Raw genomic sequence first — 22,002 nt, 5'->3', positions numbered from 1 at the left:
GGCTTTATTTTATTCACAGCACATCATGGTCTAATAATAGATATTTCACAATGAAACATAACATTTATTAAAGCAGAACAAATAATGTTGCCACATTCAATATTGATAATATTGATAATGTTTCCCCCGTGAAAAACATAGAGCCTTAATTCTAATCGTTTCAGTTTCCTGAATTAAATTAGGTTATACATGCTTTGTATCTTTCATATTACAGTGTCATTCTTGTTGTTGCATCTTTAGTAGCTCACCAGCTCCAAGAGTCAATGAGTTTGTTTAGTCAACGTTGAGCCAGCACTGCAGATTAGGAACAATTTTTAGTGGCATTGCTGTGTTAAATGTTGAGTTTAGGTATGCACCCATTACGAACTCCCAGAAGCTAGATTAGGCCCTGGTCAGTACTTGGATGGGAGACCAGACAAAGGAAACCAGCTGCGCCATGTTGGTGTCTCAGTGAAGGGGCATTCACACCATGCACACCCCTGTGTGTTCACATAGAAAACTAGTGTGGCAATTGTACAACACTGTCCTTTTGGTTAATGTTGATATTCCACTCTGCATGAAATCCATCTTCATTAAAATGTACCAGTGAGTAAGGAGGATTCTCTACTTGGAAAAGTGGGATTTAAAAGTACATAATATATTTCAGATTATTAATCATGGTAATGTAGGCTAAATCTTACAGGTAATAATTAGTGTATTCAGACTTGCTTGTATGTTTTTTCTTTGAATTTCATTTTAAAACGCAGTATATATTTTGTTTTTACTTTCCAGCCTCAGATGGAACTGCAGTTAATTCTGCTGGGACCTCACCCACGCCTCAGGTACTGATGCTAATTTTATGCAAATCACACATCCCCTATTTTCATATAGCACAGTTGCAATGTGTATTAAAAAAAAACAGATGCCTGAGTCACACTGGCCAGCTGAAGATAATATAAGCACACTGGTTAGGGAATTGTTCAGTAAACCAATCAGCGTTGTAGGAGAACAGTGTACTTGACCAGGCTGTTCTTAAATGATGTTTGGTGTGTAGTTTAATGTGTCTCCAAATAGGGAGATATATGTTTAAATGCATTTAATAAGGTATAAATAAATGTTGTTTTCATTATTTACCATGTATTATTTGATTCTATGCTATATTTGCATTAAAAGATATGGTTTGCGGCAATGCTTATGTTTGTAGTCACTAGAAAGTACTTCTTGACGCTTGAGTACTATAAATCCCACAACTATAGATGGACCTTTCTCCATCAGATGCTGTGTTTATAGAACGTTAATATAAGACATTACATTATGTTTTTTATAGTACAATATGGTTAAAATAACATGAAAATACATTTAATTAAATGTCATCTTATAGCCTCCCTCAAATTTATTGTACTATATTGCACTGCCACGCACAGTAATGCTTATGCATTAAAATTGTACCTTTCCTATTTATTTCATTGCAGCATCTGGATGTTCCCAGTGCTAGAGGACAGACAGACAGCATAGGGCTGGATACTGAGGTTAGAGTTCTTCCAATTACATTGGATGTTATAACTGTGCCCTGCTGTTTATCTTCTTCCAAATTATTCTCACAGAGCAGTAATAGAGCAGTGAAACTGTAATTAAAGGGAAGGTAAACTACACCTTGGCATTGATTAAATCAAAATATGACACCGCCATAACCATTACAAATATCTCTTGCACTTTAAATTACATTTTTATAGCTTTTTTTTTTTTTTCATTTTTCATATACTTGCTATTAAATTGATTTTTGTTTTTTTTCCAGAGCCCCAGAAAGGGACTGGTGGATCGACAAGTCAACGAGCAATGGAAGATTTCTCAAGGATTGCTTTCACCTCGGCATGGCTCCTATGGAAACTCCAAAGAAGCGTTGTCAGAACAGAAAGAGAACTGTGATCCCCGACTCGACCCTCCAAACACTGAAAGCAGGAAGCTTTGCATCGGACTCGTTACAAACATTGGAGAGGAGTCCCCTGCCATGGTACAAAGATCTGTGGAGTACAATGACTGTCCCTCGGGGAACGCACAACCACAGAAATCTGCTGCCGGTGCTGTGAACCCCGGCCTGAAGGCCCCCACTAAAGCCCACAAGGACCCCAAAGGCGCCTGTACAGCAGAACTCAAATCCTTTGGCTCTGGCCCACCTCTCATGAGAGCTGTGTCCTGGGATGGCATGGAGCAGGCAAGTTTGAGAAACGGAGCCCAGGATTTGCCCACCATGACTGACAAGAGTTTTACTTTGTATGACAAATCCAGTAGTCAGCTGCTAAAATCTACAGGGTACAAGGACTTCCCCGTGCAGCCAGTCAAAACGCAGAAACTAGTCAAGCTAAGAGAGGTAAGCATCTAGGGGGCAGTGTTGACACAGAGAATTTTTTTTTTTTTATCCCTCTCTAGTTTAAACATCAGTGCCACATGGCACAAACCGTATAAATGCTTTGACATTAAAATGTCAGGATGCCATTAAGCATGCAAGATCCTACCTACAAAGAAACAATGAATTTGTAGCCCCATAGTTCAGATCATTGATACAAGTGGGTTAACATTAATGGATAAGTAATTGTGGTGTATATTGAAGGTAATTTTTAACAAGGTTTTATATTGAAGATTAGTTTTGCTAGCTTTTTTGAGATCTTTCATTTCCATACTAATATAATTCTTTAGAGTTAGTGTCTCGCATGTGGACATTAGATCACTTGTTAAAACTAGTCAATGTTAAAGTGAATTCACTTCTCAAACTTGGAACCAGTTCCTAGTTCTTTCACGACTTTAAAAAACAGGTGTGTCTTTTCTGCCGCGCACTGGAACTGTGCTGTAATACAAATCTTCCTGCAGCAAAAGTGTAGTAAACATGCTGCGACACCCTCATGTGATGATGGGTGAGATTTTGATGGGTGCTTCTCAAAGCTGATCCCTAGTCAGTTTTTGGTGGAACAGTTTGGCTGTACTGAATAGCACAGAGATGGTTCTGAAGGTTATTTCTAGCTGCAAATCATTTTATGTCATAAACTGACTTCAATGTTTAAGCCCAGAGTTCTATTCTGATCATAAGATACCTTTTTCCTTCAAGAGGCTTTTAATGTCATCAAACAGTAGGCAGGCACTTTGCTCAGCTGCTAAATATGTTGTATTGTTTGTTTAGGAAAATAAGTTATTGCGAAACCAAACCATGGCTGGATTAAAGTTGCCGGATCTCAGTGAAACAGCTGAACAGGAAAGAGGTAAAACAGTTAATTTGGCATTCACATTAAACAATACAGAGACAACATAAAAACATGTTTCTTTCTGTTTTGATAAAGGCATTACCTGAAACAATTGTACTGTCATTATAAAGCATGTATGAGGAATTAACCAATCACCTCTAAGGATCTGTCACAATTCCAGTACATTGTGTTCCGTGTACTGTATTGATGTCTTCCCGTGCATAGAACACACACACAACACTGTTTATGTTTAACAGCAGTTCCTGAGAACAGTCTTTGTTTTTGTGATTTATAATAAGTTCACATGTTGTATGTAAGGCGTCTCCGATTATAAAATAAATAATTTTGCACAGTTTGAGCAACCCAAACAGCATGATATGACATCTCTAATAACAGTGAGAGCCACTCGTAACTTATATTATTTTAAGGACTGGTGTTTTGAGTGTTATAAACATGCTGTTATGTTAAACAGTGCTTGGAATTGATTTTTTAGCAACATAATAATTGTTGTGATTGTTCAACTGCTTTCATTCAAAGCCAATTTAATTGACAAACAGTGACTTCAATTGACGTTTTTGCCACTGTGAAAAGCTCATTTTAACAGAATACTGTTAATTGCCATTTGATCAATGGTGTGTTGGAATTGATTAAAAGGGAATGGGAATTGGGAATTGATTTTGAATTGGAAACCAGGAATTGACACCAACCCTGGTCCATCCATGCAGGCCCCTCTCCTCTAACTTCCCTTCCTCCGCCAATGGAAGAGGAACCCAAAGAAAAATCTGATGTCATGCCAAACATTTCTGATGTCATGCTTCGCAAACTCAAAGTCCTCAGATCCCTACCTGGCAGGTATGCAATATTTAAGAGGTTCAGATCATTTTTTTTAAAACAAATTGCATTATTACTCCAGCAGAAGACCCAGGTTGTTTACTGTTAAAAATGTCTTTAAACATATTTTTGTAGATGGTTAAAAACAAAAGAAAATTGTGTATGATTCAATTCTGAAGGAATAACTTGTCTTCAGGCTCCTTCGTTTAATCTTTCACTGATGAGGCTGTCTGCAGAAATGTTAGATATATGGTTACTTTGTTCAAGAACTCACAACGGTAAAGTATGGGTTTGTATCGTTTCAGTTGTTTTTTTTTTTTTATTAAGGGAGGTACTTGAACCTTAGTTTGTAGAACATTGTGAAAAGCAGGTCTCTACAGGATTGTCGATGTAGGTCCCTTAGCAAAACATATTACTGTATCTAAAAACACCTTTACAAACTGAATAGTAATAGGAAGGACATTAATATTATTGTTTTCATTGCAGTGTACCTCCCCTCACAGAAAAAGAAGTTGAGGTTGGTATCAATATTCCATTCGTCCATCATGTCACTGACATCTGCTTTATTCTTTTTAATTGTACCTTGGGACCATGTAACTGGGAATGAAGTCACATGAGGAAGTCTATATTTCAGGAACTGTGCTTCCTGTAAGTGATGTGAAAATGTCAACTGTGTGGGTCTGAGTTTAAGAAACAGCGTGTAATCCATATCCTCCTATTCCCTGGAGGAGGTTCATGAACTGACTCTGCTTGTTCAAAGGTCAGCATTTGGCTTTAAACCCTTAGCAGCGTGGCTTGGTTAAACTCTTAATCTCAAGACAAGTTATCGGAATTCCTTGGAGAAGCTAAATACTAACAACAGAGTGGACTGGATTCTGTTGATATTGTTTATTTGTTTTAAAGTTAGAAACAAATTCTGTCAGACTGACCCAGAAGACAGACGGATACACAGATAGGCAGAGGGAAGCTGACCTGTTGCTCCTTGTTTATATTACATTTGCGAGGAAAGTTGCTTCGCCAGCTTTCTATTGCATGTTTAAAGCTTTCTGCAGCTGGTGCAAATTTAAGAAATGAATGGGAAGGGACAGGAGTTCAGAACTTGATCACTTTCCTTTTGTTTGTGTGGGATTTTTATGTTAATTTGTTATGGGATTTTTTAATATACATGTAATCTAAAATACCAATATAGAAGGTAATTTAAGAGCGTGGAAACACTGAACTTTCCTTTTCACGTTCTACAACCCAGTTCACACATTCATGCAAACGTATTATCAAAGATCGCACGTCAGGTCACCTACTCTATGGATTATGATCATCTCTCAGTTAAACAGCATTTGTTCTCCAACAGAATGCTTTTGTCCAGCTCTCCCTGGCCTTTCGAAACGACAGCTACACTCTGGAAACAAGACTGCGTCAAGCAGAGAGAGAGAGAGCCCAGACTGAGGACAACACTGACAAGGAGCTGGAAGATTTCAAAGGAGTCATTAAGGTGCACATGAAACCTGGGGTATTCAAATCCACATCCTTAATAACCCCAGTGTAAAGTCCATCCTCCCAGCCTTGCCATGCCAGCACAGTGTGAGACCTGCCTTCTTCCATGTGCAATGAAGGACTGATAAGTGCTGTGTGTTGCATACTGGGCAGCAGTGTGGAGTAGTGGTTAGGGCTCTGGACTCTTGACCGGAGGGTCGTGGGTTCAATCCCCGATGGGGGACACTGCTATACCCTTGAGCAAGGTACTTTACCTAAATTGCTCCAGTAAAAACCCAACTGTATAAATGGGTAATTGTATGTAAAAAAGAATGTGATATCTTGTAACAATTGTAAGTCGCCCTGGATAAGGGCGTCTGCTAAGAAATAAATAATAATAATAATAATACCGAGGAAATATACTGTGCCGTATATTCCTGTTGATATAACTTGAAAAAAAGGGCATTGTAATTAAAAAGAATCTACTGTAGTTTTTAATTCATTGAAAGTTTTTAAATCATAAATCAGGCATGCTGAATTAATTAGCCACCTTTGAGTGCATGGTTGCAGTAGATGTCAGGATTTCTTTTGACATTTTTAATGGAAAAAAACGCAGCTGATGAAGTTCTTCATCCCTCATTGTGACTAACATGACAGCAATACTATAATGTCAACAGACATTCAAATGATAAAGACCATGATCTGACACCACCCTGTACTATAAAATGCAGTATTGTAAGAAGCACTGATCAAAGCTATTTGAATGACTGTTCGAAACAGTATTTTTTGTGTTACTGTTTTTAGTACGCTGAGCTCACATCTGTTCATACTGTTTGCAGGGTTCAATCCTGCAATGGCAGAACTGTGAGCAACGGGAATCCTATGAGAGGCTGTTGGAGACGATAGCAGTGTTCCATCGTCTAGCATCCCGACTGTCCAGTCGAGCGGAAATGGTTGGAGCCGTACGGCAGGTAAGCCTTCTGAAACTCACCTGTTTATTACATCATCAGTCAAAGTCTATGTACAGTGCATGTGAGATTTGGTAAATCGCATTTTTTTGTGTGTTTTTTTTTATCTTTATGTTTTGCATTTCAGGAAAAACGGATGTCAAGAGCTACTGAAGTGATGATGCAGTATGTGGAAAATTTGAAGAGAACGTATGAAAAGGATCACGCAGAACTTATTGAGTACAAAAAGCTGGCAAACCAGAATTCAAGTCGTTACGGAGCAGCTGACAGTGGAGGTAATATTCTGAAAATACTAAAGGTTTGAGGAATTAATTAATCAAAACATGAATAAGCCTGCTTAACTTATATCTAGTTCTTGTACATTAATCAACGCAAAAGTAAAATAGTGGTTGTTTATAGTGTTTGTGAACTATATGCATTTCTGTGCTTGTTCAAGTTTACATATAAATATGACAGCATGAACCTCTTACTAATGAAAATGTGTTTTTTTTTACTGATACTGAGCAAAGCACTAAATAGGTGAGGCATGGAGTTGGAGGGTGTGAAGGGGGTTGCGGGGGGTATAGATTTATTATTTATTATTATTATTATTATTTATTTCTTAGCAGACGCCCTTATCCAGGGCGACTTACAATCGTAAGCAAATACATTTCAAGTGTTACAATACAAGTAATACAATAAGAGCAAGAACTACAATAACTTTTGTTCAAGCAAAGTACAAGTGTGACAAACCACAATTCAATAATACAGCAGATAATAGTGATAGTTACATCAGGATATGATTAAATAGTGATAGTTACATCAGGATGTGATTAAATACAGATTTAGCTGAATGCAATATAAGTCATTCCCCTACAAAAAAAAAATCCAATTTTTTTGTTTTTAATTACAGAAGATGGTGTGCCTCGTGCGTCCAGATCTATGTCTCTGACCCTAGGAAAGGTATGATATCTCTCAAAACATTACTGTAAAGCAATGCTGTTCTGTTTATTACTTTAGAAATGATTGAATCAAGATACCCTGCCTGTGGTGCAATATCTTGTGCTTCTACACCATTTAGACATGCTTAGACTGTAATAGAGGCAAATCAGGTGATTTGTCAGTGGATGTGCTGGATTGTAGTCCATAGACTATCGTTTGCTGCTTATGTTAATAGCGTTAGCAACCATTTGAAAGATTGCTCCTTATTCAGAAGACTTTAAACAAGATCAGTTTGATATGCAAAACTGATCTTGTTGGCTTTTTTAACTATAGTCTATTATGGTTTATTAACATTTGTTAGCAAGGAAAAACAGTTAATTCATATAAAATGTAATGGAACTGTTTATTGATTAAATTCTTCATAGGAAGAGAATTATTAAGCATCGTCTTCTTTTCCCAGGCCTTGCCACGCAGAAGGGTCAGCGTTGCTGTGGTCCCGAAATTCAACTTGTTGAATATTTCTAACCAGTCACCCGGGGCTGTGACCAACACGTCATTACCTACATTGGTGTGTAAGGGAGAGCAGAGCGTTTCTTTAATGTAGGGTTTATTCCACTGATTCTGTGGTTCAGGTTCATTCACATTGCTCAGTTCACCTCTTCATGCCGTATTGGAGGTGTCCGTGGATATAGAGAATGCTGGAGCTGCTGTGGAGTGCCTTGGGCTACTCACTGACTATAAAATAACAAGGACTTTAAATTATTTCATGCTTTGAATATTGAGAATATATATATATTTTTTCCTTTGCTTTATATGGGGAAAACATTGCATCCTCATAGGAGGTCCTCATGCATTTGTGTCTTCCATATGTCCCCATATGAAGACTAGAAGAGAGGTTTTTTTAACCGTCCCCATGTGAGGTTGCCATGCACAAAGGGAGTTATGCTGTCAGTATTACAAGTTACATAGAGGTCATTAGAAATAGTGATATGAGAACTCAGGTTACCTAATGGTATTTTATGATCTAATAAGAACACCAGATCTCCAAGTTACCCAAGATTATGGAATTAAGTCACAGAACTTGCTATGTGTAACCATGGTGATGGATTGTATGTGACAAGTTAATGGATTAGACTATCCAGAGCTGTGCACCCATTTTTATTGAAGTTTGGTGTTATTGTAGTTTTAAAAAATGTACTCAAAACAGTTGCTTTTGTGTTTTCCAGTGTGAGGTGAACGGTGGGAGAAACAGTGCACCTAAAAGCCCAGTGCAACCACCTATAACCGAGAAGTAAGTAGTGTTTAAAAGGACTGCTTGAAAATGTATCTGTTGAATGCCATAAATATGAATAAAACACAAAAGGGAAAATGCCATTGTTCCTAGAGGATTCATATGAAGTACACTAATTAAATCATCACAACAATGGCATACTTCTCATTATTGAAATTATCCCTATTGCTGAAATGTGAGTGATTGTTCTTACAAGCACCAATTATTCCCCAGATTATATAATATGGGGAAGAATATTCATTCAGACTTCATTCAGAAAAGCACGGTATTCTTTTCTCAAAATGGCTGGGTCAGGTTACCCTGAGCAGTGGTTTATAGCCAAAAAATACTGACAAGTTCATATTTTCTTTCAAGACATATATTCCGCTGCGACAGGATGTTTGAGTTTGGTAACATGACCTGGAGGAAATTGCTTTCAGAGATTACAGGACAATGGATGTGTTACTTAGAGCTGGATGCTGTAATATAAACACAGGGTTTTTAAGTGTGTTACTTGAGAGATTGTTCATCATTGTACTGTTTTATCATTGTAAGTATGCCCCTGATTTAAGAATTGTATTCCTATTATATATAGAACACTAGTGTACGCATTGTAGAGATGTGCACTTAACACATGAACTGTATGAACCTATGTCAAAGCTTAGTATGAGAGAATGGTAGAAAATTGACACAATATTTAGGGGTTATTTCCAAAGGTTGATAGGTGTGTTTACAGTAACATCAGTCAAGGTTAACATATTTTTAGGTGGAATTTCTTTTTTTTTTTAAAGTTGGTATCTGCTTTGTTTGTGGCTTTGTTTGTTACATTTTTACATTTTCAAACAGACTTCAAAATTTGGTTAGGAGATTATTTAACTTAAGTCAAACAAATGAATGATTAAAATGCAGTAAGAATATTCTTTTTTTTTTTTTTTTTGGAGGGGGAGGGTTGTACATTTGTACGGGGTATATTTCTGCTTTCATTTGAAGTGCTTTTGATGCACTACTTCAAGAGTATGTATTGTTCTTCCAAATGTCCTGTTTTCAAGAGACCATGACAAGAGCCAGTGGTGGAAAAAGTGATTGTACTCTTGCTTGGCATAGCTGCCTAAACATGTGAATGGAACACTAACCCTAATTAAGAGATGTAACTTTCCTGTTTAAACAATATAGTGGAAAAACAAGTCAGGACCAGGAAAATGCTACTCCTGTTCCTGCCCCACCTCCATGCAGCCGAGATGAAATCAGGTCGGAGATAAAAGCTAAGATTGAGGAGGACGCCTACAATAAAGGGTAAGGAGGTTTCTTCATGAACTCTGAACCAAGGCACAGCAGAACACAAATGCATCTGTTATCTTTTATATCAGCTGTTCTCTGTGTTTTTGGCGTCTAAATGTGCTTTCATAATTTTACAATAATGAGTCAAATATCTTGCGTAGGAAATTAACTGTCAACAGATCCAAACCCAGCATTTCACAAAAGTACTGAGAAGCTTTTCTTAGGATTTTCATAAAATGAGCTTACATACGTTCACACCATCTCTCTTTATGATAACGTATATGAAATTTGTTTTTTTGTTTTTGATAGGTTTACCTAGTTGCGATACTTCTTGTCCACTGGTTGTAAGCTACACTCAAAAGACCATAGCTGAACATATGTTACAATCAGTGATGATGGATAGCAATGTTACAATTTAAATTATGCTTAAAACTATGAATGTAAGTCACAGTGACCTACTTTTTCAATTGAGTATGATGACATTTTATTAGCTGTTCTGGGAGTCGCAATTTTGATTAAACTGTTAAATGTGTATATGGGTTTGATTGTTTTGCAGAGAAGAGGTTAATTCCCTGCCCTGGACTACAAAGTCACCATGTGAGAACGTGACCAGTCAGTTAGTTAATTGATCACTTGCTGTTCTGTCACAGTTACTTGCATACCTTGTTTCGATTAGAAATAGCAAGCGCTGGCCATATATGTAGTTGTTTTATTTGAATGGAGCTTTACAGATTCTTGTCAGAGCTGTATAAATGTAAAACGCTGCATGTAAATTTTGATTTAAACTCAGGTACCAAGAAGGATTAAAGAGAAGTAAAGAACTACAGGAAGTGAAGGAAGAGGAGGAGAAAATAGATGAAAGTCAGAAAGAAGCAGAGGAAAAGGAAAAAGAATTGGAAATGGAAAAGGAAATAGAAAATAAAAAGAGCAGGTATGACCTCGAAGTGAATATAGTACTGTCTTCCCATTCAGAGCCACGTTTGGATGATTCTTCGTAAATTAATGAAAAGTACAGTAAAATGCATTGATGCACTTACAGTATCCCCCACACAGTAAAAAAGAATACCCATTGGCAAACATCTTGTATATTCCTTCAACACCCAACTGGTTTTAGCAAGCATGTATTTTCATTTTAAAACATGATATCTGGTACTACACTACGTTGAAGAAATCTGTTTTCAAGCAATGTTTCCTCGATCATTTCACTGGCTTCTTTCCTGTCAATTGCCAGGAAGGTTCCTCGTAATCAGCCAGGAAGGTTCTCCAAGAGCCAGAGGGGACCCCCGGCCAAATCTATCTTAACAATCTCTTAATAATTCCAAGTTCCCCCTGGGGGCACCAAACATGCTCCATGTCTCGGAGGCCAGTCGGTTCGGTCTCACCTCCATGAGGGCGTCTCTCCTCTAGCCAAAGGGAAAGCATGTCATCTCCCTGAAGTCACAAGCACATCATTCCTATTTCAAATCCCAGGGCTTACTTCACGCAGCCCTTGCTCGTGTTCCATGAATAACCAGAAGATGCTGCTGGGGTGAAATGACCAAGAAAGGCATGGCAAGCAAAAATGAGAGCTTTTCTTTAACCTAGTGCAATACCATGTCACATGCTTTAAAATAAAAATACAGTTTTCCATCAAAAATACACATTTGAGGCCTATATAGTGAAAGGATGTGCATAGCAAATGTATGCAATTTGTATATTAGCTACAATCACGTTATAGTGCCCCCTGCTATAGAACATGTGTGCTGTATAAACTGTATTCTCCCTGTTTATTTTACAGCAAATTTGAAGAAGCTCTGGATTATATTGACAGACTGTGTCCAAAGGTTTTCAGACAGCATCGCTTGGTCTGGATTATTGCAGCTGTTGTGGTGATCCTGGCTTTCATAGTTTGCATTTTCACATCCTATAATAACTCCAGCACTGAAGTGGCTGACACGTCTCCTGGAAAGAGCGTGTGCTCCGGCAAAAAGCAGAACTTTGAGTGGAATGTAGGACTGCAGCACAAGAACCCCACACCAGAATAACACAGAAGTCTCATTCATAAGCTTTTGCACACGCACTGTAACAAACATCAAGAAGATGGGTTTAGCTATCCAAATGGGTACTGTAGTATAATACCAATCACAGTAATGATACAAATAATAAAATATGAAGAAGCTGCTTATTCAGTACCCTGATCAGTTACACAGGTTTACTGGGGCGGACAGACGAACCTAATGAGGAATGTACCCAGAGCTTTTGATGGATATTTTTAACACTCCCTCAATGTTTAAAGACTTTTTTTGAATCACTGCTCGTTATCAGGTGTCTAAAGTTGTTGCCTTGTTTTGGACAAAGAAGTAGGGTTGTCTAGAAATATTGTTGGACAGAGAGAACCCAAATTCATGATCAGCTGTCTCAGGTTAGATAAGGACTGAGTTTCAATGCAGTGATGTATTGAAGTATTATTATTATTATTTTTTTTTTTAAACTTTCAGAGAGGTAAAATGTTACTTTCTTAGATAAAATATTCTATATTGTGTATTTAAGCAGAGTAATAGAAGTAGTTTTTAAAGTGCAATATTTTTGTAATAGAAATACACAACTGTTTGGATTTATTCACAGCACTGGTTTTATCAGTAGAGGGGGTTGATTATAAAGGAGCACTATTTTTGATTAGCATGATAATATTTAATTTTTTTATATCATTGTAAAACTTTGCACATGTGTGCTACCATCGTACTGTATAGTGCCACATACTTGAGTCTTGAAATAAAGATGCCTTAAAACCTCTTTTCTTAAGCAATTCCTTGAGCGTCTTACTGCAATTATTTTTTATAGCTAAAAATGTAAAGAACAAACTACACGCGAAGAATATAGAAAACTGGCAAGCTAGCATCAACTGTTAAACCTGAATTCCTACCAACATGCATTTGTATACTGTACAATATTCAGATTTCTTAAACGAACAGCCTTGTTTGTACTTGAAAGAGAATATCAGGGGCTTTGTTTCGTCTCTGGCTTGCAACTTGTTGAATATATTTATTAATTTATGAATTGGCCTATCTGTCTGTCTGTGTCTATCTATTCATCTATCTGTTTTTTTTATGATTTTTCTTGTTTATTTTCAAGATTAAGTTTGATATTTATAACTGTTATTTCAATCATCTTTGTTATAGATTGTTTACTTGTTAGATTCTACAGCTGGGGGGTGGGATGAATGGTGGGATTGGAAGGATGGGGTGTTGTCTAAATGCTTCCCTTAGCTTTTGTTGATGTGTTTTTTTATATGTAGTGCAATAAAAACTCAAAACGATTACAGCACACTGAGTGTGTATTAATAGAACTAAGTGATGACAACTCCTTGATTAAGATCAGGTCTACCTCAATGTGTGGAATGTGGCAGTAATTGCTCATTTCAACAACGTTTTCTGTCTTTTCCTTAGCAGTGAGTTATCTTTCATCGGCTCCTGCGTTTTTTAATTTGAACAGGAAATCACTAATGAAATCTAAAGTACAGTTTCATTTTTAAGTAACCAAGCCCTTGAGAAGGGGCCTGTTGACAGATCTCTCCAGTGTAAAGTGACTCAGTGGATTGCAGAAGTACATGATGCCTTTTGGTTCCAGTTCCATTGGGGTCTATCTTAGTTTAGAGGCACTTGAGCTTTTGGGGTTTAAACCTCGTTCCTGGTGGGACTTGTAGCCCCACCACAAACCCCTCATCACATACTTGGTTATCCTTTCTCAAAAAGATCAACACAATTATAGCAATTATTTGTAGATTACATACCAAATGTTTAGATTTGAACAGCATTTTCAAGAGTTGCAAACCTATTTGTGTATATAAACCAATGATAATAAATATTAATAAGTGTGACATCCTGTTTGGTTCTGAACTTTATATGCTGAAAGACATAAAAAGGAAGAAGTGTGTTAGAAAAACTCAGATTAATTGTAGTAATTTAGACTAATCATACTAAGAGTTTTAATTCAATGTGTTTTGATGATTTCTGTGACTTGTATAACCTGAATAATGATATTATATGAAGTTTGATGTTAACAAAGTATTAGATTTACAAATGTTGAACTAACACACTGGAATATCGCCAAGGGTCAGCAGCCCTGTTTTCGGAGAAGTGCATGAGTCAGCGACATGAGAACAGGACTGTCTCAAAAGATAATATTTTGAGACAGCGATAATTCCTCTTTTTTTCCCCAGTCACTTAGTTAATATTCTTGTAGTAGGGGAATCAACTTTGTGAGACCTGACAGACACTCTCTCCCTAGCAACTAGAAAAATCAACCAATCAGAAAAGTCGGTAGACAACAGTATCAAGAATACCACAAGGTTGGTTTGAGTCGACTAAGGAAGATAAGAATTACCACAAGTCATGAACTCTGTGCAAAAACTGATTATATAAGTATATACTGTTTGACTTAGTGTATTTTGAGCTTTCTTTGCGGTTGCTTGCAGAGTCTGCTTGCTCCAGTCTGCAGACTAATAAAGTGTGAAGTTGCTCCAACTTGTCTCTGCTCTATTGTTTTCAGTACAGGACCGGTGTCTGCTCGGTTGTATGCAGAAAATTCCACCACGTATAGAAGATATCTTTTCCACAGATTTATTCAGATATATTGACAGTCTGATGAAGTTAGACCCCAGTTCAGACTCATCTCTTTATAATCTATACATGTGGCTTTTGGAATCACATTTAACCAACCAACAGGAACTTTGTGCTTCCTATTTCCTTTTTCTAAAACAGTGACCTTGACTAAGGCAATAGGCAACCCTGTGCAACATTTTCATTCTATGGATGGTTTTGGTCATGAACCTGCAGTGAGCTTTCATTATTTCTTCATACAGTTTTTTTTTTGTTTTGTTTTTTTTTGGAAATAAGAAGATTATATCAGTCACCAGCTATGGCAAAAGTTTGGCTGATAGTTTTTCTCTTTTTTGCATTGGTTATTTTAGTCCTGCTACAGAACCCAATCAATATAAAAGGTATGACCACTTTTCATAATTATATTTAAGAAAATCTTAGCAAAACAGATTAAAAAATAAATAAATAAAAGAAAGTCTGATTTTCTTTTTGCATTTTCTTCCAAAAATGTTTGTTTTCATCTTTGTATGTTTTTTAATATTCCTTATTGTAGTTCATTGTAGTTTCATCATCACATTTTTAGCAAGACAATGTAGAATCATCTGGTGCAAGCTTTGCTTATGAGAATGAAGTGGTACTATAACACAGTAGACCAACTGCAATTAAAAATATAGACATGGAATTTAACAAAAATGCATATTGAGCTACAAAGTGAAATTGTTCTATTCTCTTATTATCTTGCTGTCGAAATTTTATCTCTGACATTCATTTTTCACTTCATAATTTCCAAGTCAGAGTCAACAGATTTGGGCAACACTGTATTTGAATTGATGTATAGAATAATAATTGAAAATGAAACACAGAGTTCAATATGACAGGTGTAGAGAATAGTTTTCATTTCTTATTCTTTTAATTATTCTTGCATTCAATTGTATTATCATTTACAGCACCTGTGGTAATGAGGGACCCTCTTGGAAGCTTTATTTTAAAAGATTAATATCCTGTACAATGATTTTTGCTTTGTCCATGTCCTTAATTATTGAAAGATACAAAATGTTTCTAAATGAGCTAATTTCCAAACACCAGAAAATGTTATATTATAAAATTAACATGAATTTGTTAAAATATAAGTATATTTTAGCTTAATAGGTGATACATTTAGATGTAATAATGAAAATACATTACTTATTTTTATGAAAAAAATGAATTTGATGGTGCCCAATTAATCCCTACAGGTACATTTTGTTTTTAACACAGTAAATACTAACGTCATTGACAGTTTTCCAGTAGATACTGTAATTGTACCTATTACACTTCACGATGCAATAGCTGAGTATTCTAGCAATAAGTTTCTGTACATTTTAATTTATATAATTTAAACAGTAATTCAAGTTTAAGATTTTACATTGGCAGTTTAAGTTCCCCCTTAACATGTTTTTTGTTTTCTTTCTAGATCTAGTTGTCTCTACTAACTGCAGAATTTCAGGTGTGCTCTTGGTATCGTTAGGAAAAGATTACAAACTCAATGCAACCAATGCTAAGTTTGCATGTCAGTCCTTAGGCATTACTTTGGCAACAAAAGAACACGTCAAGAGGGCTTCTGAACATGGTTTAGAAACATGCCGGTAAGTAAAAAAAACTAAAATATTCTGTATTATTATTATTATTATTATTATTATTATTATTATTATTATTATTATTATTATTATTATTATTATCAATCTATTTGGCAGATGCCTTTATCCAAGGCGACTTACGGGTGTTACAGAGCAGTAAAGGGTTACAGTGCAAGCTTAATATTAAATATAGTGTAGTTTACAATAAGTGCAAATAATACTACTAAAATACAATGCAACAAGTTAAGATTACAACATGTCATATCTACAAGTACAATAGTGCCAGGATAGTGCATTAGCTGAGGATCCAGTAATGCGGTGCTCAGGTCAGGAAAATCCAGGGCATAATAGGAGCAGTAGAGCAAGAGATCTACAAGTGCAGTAATCAAGGTTTTAAATAAAAATAACTTGAACAAGACACCATGAAAAGGGTTGCATGTTCTTTACCAAAATCATCACTTTAAAAGTGACAAATACAATGTCGGTTATTAAGGTGCATAATAAAAACAATTGAAAGAGCAGCAAGGAATTGGTTTCCCAAACCAGTAAGAATGGCAAATATCTGCTGGCAGTGAAATACATTCATGAAATGTTACTGGTCTGAATGGTGCAGTTTTCAGCTTTATCTCAGAAAGGCTGAAATAACTTGTCAGATGAGTGAGTAGATCTTTCCTGCCTTAATGAAACAAGTATACTATTTCACCTTCTCTCAGCTCAGCCTGCTTGTATAAGGGGACGGAGCCAACAGAGTTGAAAGGTCACTATATTCCATGATTTCTCAAGAAACAGGAAGCAAACAGACATGACAAAACAACACAGAAAGATGTCAGTCAGTTAAACAGAACAATGGAGACGAATATATAGTGTATATATATTTTTTGTTCAAAAGAGCCAACTTCCCTATGTTTTGGTATGTTTAACATACCTTTATCAAGGGAAAGTGTGTTTGAAAACAAACAGTGGAGGCACTTATAGGCTTTTGATGCCATGGCAACTACACTCACTTATTTCTATTTCATTATTGGAACCATCATAAAGATATATTGTATGTTTTGGAAAGTATCGTTTCACTTTACAATAAATGTGTAATTTTGATTTGTTGCAGATTTGGCTGGACTGTTGAAAATGTGGTTGTAGTCTCTCGAATAAAACCTCTTCCCAACTGTGGTAAAAATAAGACTGGAGTAATAGACTGGCATGTGAAATTAGAAAAACTATTTGATGCCTACTGCTTCAATTCAACAGGTATTTACTGCAGATGAAGTTAGAGTTATTAATGAAAAATGTAGTGTCAGACAAAATAAATCAATGTACATAAAACACACTTTGCTCAGACTGCAGGTGTAACAAGTTTAGCCTTCTATACATCTGTTTACATGTGGACTGATAAAGGAACAGCCTTCTGATATATACAGTTTTAGTCTGGGACACTGCTCATTAAACTTTGACATCGTCCATTTGGAGGTGATGACATGTTGGAACATGAATTACACTTCAATCAGTCAAACACATTGGGGGTGGGGGGGATTTTAACGTGATGTTTGAAAGGGTTAGCATGAGGGATCTGAAAATATACTACAAAAATGTTTTCATAGAACAATAACTGAAATGAGAATATGCCATATACTGCCACAATGGAAAAATGATGAATTTCTACTTGCAAGAGCAAAAACAAGGCAGAGAGCAGGACAGTATTTCAATTATCTAAACTTGGGTATGACACTAATACTGCTGCCATGAAGACTTGTATATTATAATTTAAAATATGTTTGCTATTTGTGACAATGGTAATAGTGGCTCGATAAATCACACAGGGGGAAAACACCCTAAAAATGAATAGAGATTTAAAGAGGTTCTATTTAGATCCACACTCAATAGTGCTACATTTAAAACTACTAACAAAAACGTAATAAATTCAATGACAAATGTTTCAGCTGGAAGTCTTTCACATGAAGTTTGCCTTCAAATAGTCGACTCATTTGTCATTTATATAAAATGCACCCAACTGTCTATTGATGGTAATATGACTTCTATTAAACACAGTACAGTTACACCAGCCTGTACAGAAAGAATGTGAATATACATAAACCAAAAGCATAATACATGTGTATATAGATATACTCTGGAAAAAAACATTTCAAAAGTGTATGCTGTTTTTTATGTAGTCAGTATGTAAAGTTTACAGTTTTTAACAGAATTGTATATTTTAAACAGATACAATGACAAACTCTTGTGCACCCATAATGCACACCACAGCACCTCCCCCTATGATAACAACAGAATTAAGAGAAGAGAAAACATCACCAACTTTGAAGTCTCCATTGGCTACCTCTACAAAACTGATGGTGGAAGCAAGTGCTACTCCTGTAACACAGTCTCTGCGATCACAAACCATTAAAGCACAGCCTTCATCATCACAGACCACTAATGCACAGCCTTCATCACCGCAAGCCACTAATGCACAGCCTTCATCATCACAGACCACTAATGCACAGCCTTCATCACCGCAAGCCACTAATGCACAGTATTCATCATCACAGACCACTAAGGCACAGTCTTGGTCATCACTGACCACTAGTACATCTGACCACACTGAACCAATGGACCCCAATGGAAATGCAGACACATCTGTACATAGTAAAGGAACTCAGTTTGGAGGTATGGCTTTGTTTATCTTGTATGTGCTCATTATGGATGAGAGTATATCCATAATACTCATGTTTATTTGTTTTTTTTATAATACTCAAGTTTATGGATGGACTACTGTACTTATCCAAAGCAATTGCTCAAATGTTTTGCCCTTTTAAAGACATAAATATATATGAAATGCTAAGATAAGTTTTCCTCTTGTCACATGCTACTTGGATGAACACTGTCCTTTTGAATGTGATTTGCTGATTTTATTGTTTTAAATGTGGACAATCTTTTTTTTTATTTCTTTATTGAAATACAGTGTAAATGCAATTATTGAAAATATCCAGATTAATAAATAACAGAAGTGCATTTAATACTCTGTTATGTTTTCTCATTTTCAGCATTACAAACCGCATTACTTGTTCTTGCTATCGTATTCCTGTTAACAGCGTTGACTGCAGGGTTCTGCTATTTAAAACAGTAGGTGTTCAGTTTATTTGTGTGCTAGACCTAAAGTATATTATTTACTGACATGATATGATGACAGGACAATACTGTATCAAATACAGTATAGATACTTTGCTGTGTTGCACTGTTCTGCCAGTTATTTCTAAAAGGAATATAAACTAACAATGTTTCAAAACTTGAAATAAACTACAGGTACTGTGTTGAAGTGTGATAGAGTTTAGGGTGATACTTATCAATATTTTTTTAATTTTTTTAAAATATTTGAACAGTGTGATTTTAGGTCTCAACCCACAACGTTGTCAGTTTATTGAAACCTTGATGCGTTTTTATAGACGGACTGTTCTGACAGTACTGTATCTAAATCAGTGTATACCAATGTTTTCATTTAAAGGTACAAGGAAACACTTCCAATTGCGGACAGTAATCAGCAAAAGGAGAGCATTGAAACCGAACTCTGGAAACATAACCTAGTTGATGAGAATGAACAAGAACAAGAACAGACAGAATACCAGGAGCAGGATGAAAATCTCAAAGACAGCAATGGTGCCAAAGACATAATTGTGACAGCTCCTCATGAAACAAACGCACAGGATTGAAGGAAATGTTACGCATTGTCAAATACAGTTTTTACATTTTACCATTTTTTTTATTTTAATGTATTTTTTTTTACTTAATTTCTAATTTTTTATTTCATTTCAGTGTGGAGTAGTGGTTAGGGCTCTGGACTCTTGACCGGAGGGTCGTGGGTTCAGTCCCAGGTGGGTGACACTGCTGCTGTATCCTTGAGCAAGGTACTTTAACTAGATTGCTCCAGTAAAAACCCAACTGTATAAATGGGTAATTGTATGTAAAAATAATGTGATATCTTGTAACAATTGTAAGTCGCCCTGGATAAGGGCGTCGGCTAAGAAATAAATAATAATAATAAACAAGGTTATGACAAGTGCTGTTTTTATTATTTATTATTATTAGTTTATTTAGCAGATGCCTTTATCCAAGACGACTTACAGAGACTAGGGTGTGTGAACTATGCATCAGCTGCAGAGTCACTTACAATTCCGTCTCACCTGAAAGACGGAGCACAAGGAGGTTAAGTGACTTGCTTAGGGTCACACAATGAGTCAGTGGCTAAGGTGGGATTTGAACTGGGGATCTCCTGGTTACAAGCCCATTTCTTTAACCACTGGACCACAGAAGACACAATTTTTTACCTTTTAATTATTATTTTTTTTTACTATAATTTGTCCCAAACACTAATTTCAGAATGTAATTATATTATTATTAAGTATGCATTCATAAAAACGTATCCCTTTTTGTGTACTGATATATATATATAGTGTTTGGAATGTGTCCAAAGATATATAGTGTATATGAATGCAATATTAGAACTAATAAAATAAATAAATAAATTAAATAAAGTAAGGCAAGAAGTTGGATCAATGTTTTTTTTTTTACTAAAAGTCAGCCAACTAAAAGAATGCTTAAATGCTGTGGTTGTAAACTGCAGGAAACAATACAGAGGTCATACGTGTCTATTGCAGTTAGCAACATGTTTTCAAAGAGTGATAAAACTTTTATTTAAAGCTCTTCCAAAAAGAAAAAAAAGTACATAAAAACAGAAGCCTTCACACTCAGGAACTGTTTTATAAATTACCCTTTTCTTCAAAAGGGTCATTTTACATATTAGAGCTTTTTTATATCTACCCTCTCTTTACTCAGTTTTTAATCATAACACTGTATACAGTATAATAATGTATGAATGGATTATAGTATGTTGTATAGACTACAATACACATTACAGCTTGTAAGTTTGTGCTATCATGTTCTTGTTTTAAAAACTCACAGAACAGGTATTTGCTCTGTATATATACTTGTTGTTATGAAACATACTCAATAAAACAGTTTATATTATTAGTAGAGAAGTTTGTTTTCTAATTATTTTTAATAAAATGAAATTATGTAGTGTTTGCAAAAACAAAACAAACAAAAATGTGTGTGGGGAGTTCATTTTTGTCCTTTTATTTAATACCACATTTGCACTAAGTGTAAGAAATGTCACCCTTTCTAGCATTCATTAGGAGCAGTGTTGCAGGTTAATGATGGTTGCACACTAGTGTACCTGATGTACTGAGTTTAGACACCATTCTGAGAACTCTATTGAGACCACATGGGTTCTTTGTAGGAGCCACCAGGATGTGATTACTGTCAAGCAATGATGCAATCTGAATTTCAAGAATACATAATGCTGGGAAATAGATCGTTTTCATGACAGACTGTGTCAAAATTATTTGTCGTCATCAGGAGAGTAGCCTATATAAAAAGTACTATACTGAAAGTATGCTTGGCCAAAAATTGTATTCTTTTAGTAAACTATTAGTATATTATTTTGGCCCAAGTATACTTTCAGTATTCTAATTTTTCACCAGTCAGGCAGGGATGGTTGAGAGATAATATAGCATATTGGACCTTTTATGTTTTGGACATTTATAGAGTGGTCACTGTTTTCCATAGATACCAGATACCATGAAAGAGATACATATCTGTTTGGTTAACATCCCCATATCAAGTGTGGTGGAAGTAATTCAACACTGGTATTCTTAGTGCGTCTGATTCAAAACACGTCCAGATTGCAAACAGCAAGATGAATACCAGTATGAAGAAAAATTCTGCCCACCTTCAATCATACAAAGTGCGCCGCCTTGTGGTAAACACAATTGGGATGGGAAACTGAATTCTAATAATTCCTGGAGACACTTG

General features: G+C 35.9%; 2 protein-coding genes across 3 annotated transcripts in view; both read left to right on the top strand.

Moving 5' to 3' along the window:
- The window catches only part of LOC117431925 (uncharacterized), a 43,291-nt gene extending 29,485 nt beyond the window's left edge, over positions 1–13,806 (top strand). For both annotated transcript variants that reach the window (XM_034053205.3, XM_034053204.3), the window contains exons 30-44: positions 772–821; positions 1,452–1,508; positions 1,775–2,347; positions 3,152–3,230; positions 3,938–4,064; positions 4,530–4,560; positions 5,392–5,532; positions 6,353–6,484; positions 6,609–6,756; positions 7,374–7,423; positions 7,863–7,970; positions 8,629–8,693; positions 9,846–9,965; positions 10,741–10,881; positions 11,728–13,806. In XM_034053205.3, coding sequence (XP_033909096.3) covers positions 772–821; positions 1,452–1,508; positions 1,775–2,347; positions 3,152–3,230; positions 3,938–4,064; positions 4,530–4,560; positions 5,392–5,532; positions 6,353–6,484; positions 6,609–6,756; positions 7,374–7,423; positions 7,863–7,970; positions 8,629–8,693; positions 9,846–9,965; positions 10,741–10,881; positions 11,728–11,974 — 2,069 coding nt within the window. In that variant the 3' untranslated portion in view covers positions 11,975–13,806. The remainder of the gene's footprint in view (positions 1–771; positions 822–1,451; positions 1,509–1,774; positions 2,348–3,151; positions 3,231–3,937; positions 4,065–4,529; positions 4,561–5,391; positions 5,533–6,352; positions 6,485–6,608; positions 6,757–7,373; positions 7,424–7,862; positions 7,971–8,628; positions 8,694–9,845; positions 9,966–10,740; positions 10,882–11,727) is intronic.
- Positions 13,807–14,016: 210 nt separating this feature from the next.
- On the top strand, positions 14,017–21,159 carry LOC117432199 (lymphatic vessel endothelial hyaluronic acid receptor 1-like). Its single transcript, XM_034053767.3, has 6 exons — positions 14,017–14,928; positions 15,981–16,152; positions 17,249–17,388; positions 18,358–18,801; positions 19,179–19,257; positions 19,637–21,159. Exons 1-6 carry the CDS (start codon positions 14,847–14,849, stop codon positions 19,839–19,841), a joined length of 1,122 nt encoding a protein of 373 aa, XP_033909658.2. The 5' UTR covers positions 14,017–14,846; the 3' UTR covers positions 19,842–21,159.
- Positions 21,160–22,002: the final 843 nt, after the last annotated feature.

This window comes from Acipenser ruthenus, chromosome 27 (assembly GCF_902713425.1).
Source record: "Acipenser ruthenus chromosome 27, fAciRut3.2 maternal haplotype, whole genome shotgun sequence".
Classification (NCBI taxonomy): Eukaryota; Metazoa; Chordata; class Actinopteri; order Acipenseriformes; family Acipenseridae; genus Acipenser; species Acipenser ruthenus.
The sequence above is the reverse complement of the archived record's forward strand: the minus strand, read 5'-3'. Positions and strand labels throughout refer to the sequence as shown.

Bases quoted from the DNA above. Each gene is read 5' to 3' on its own strand.
- LOC117432199 (XM_034053767.3), top strand. From the start codon at position 14,847: ATGGCAAAAGTTTGGCTGATAGTTTTTCTCTTTTTTGCATTGGTTATT. The intron at 17,389-18,357 runs GTATTTACTGCA...TATTTTAAACAG, and splicing joins CTACTGCTTCAATTCAACAG to ATACAATGACAAACTCTTGT. The intron at 18,802-19,178 runs GTATGGCTTTGT...TCTCATTTTCAG, and splicing joins TAAAGGAACTCAGTTTGGAG to CATTACAAACCGCATTACTT.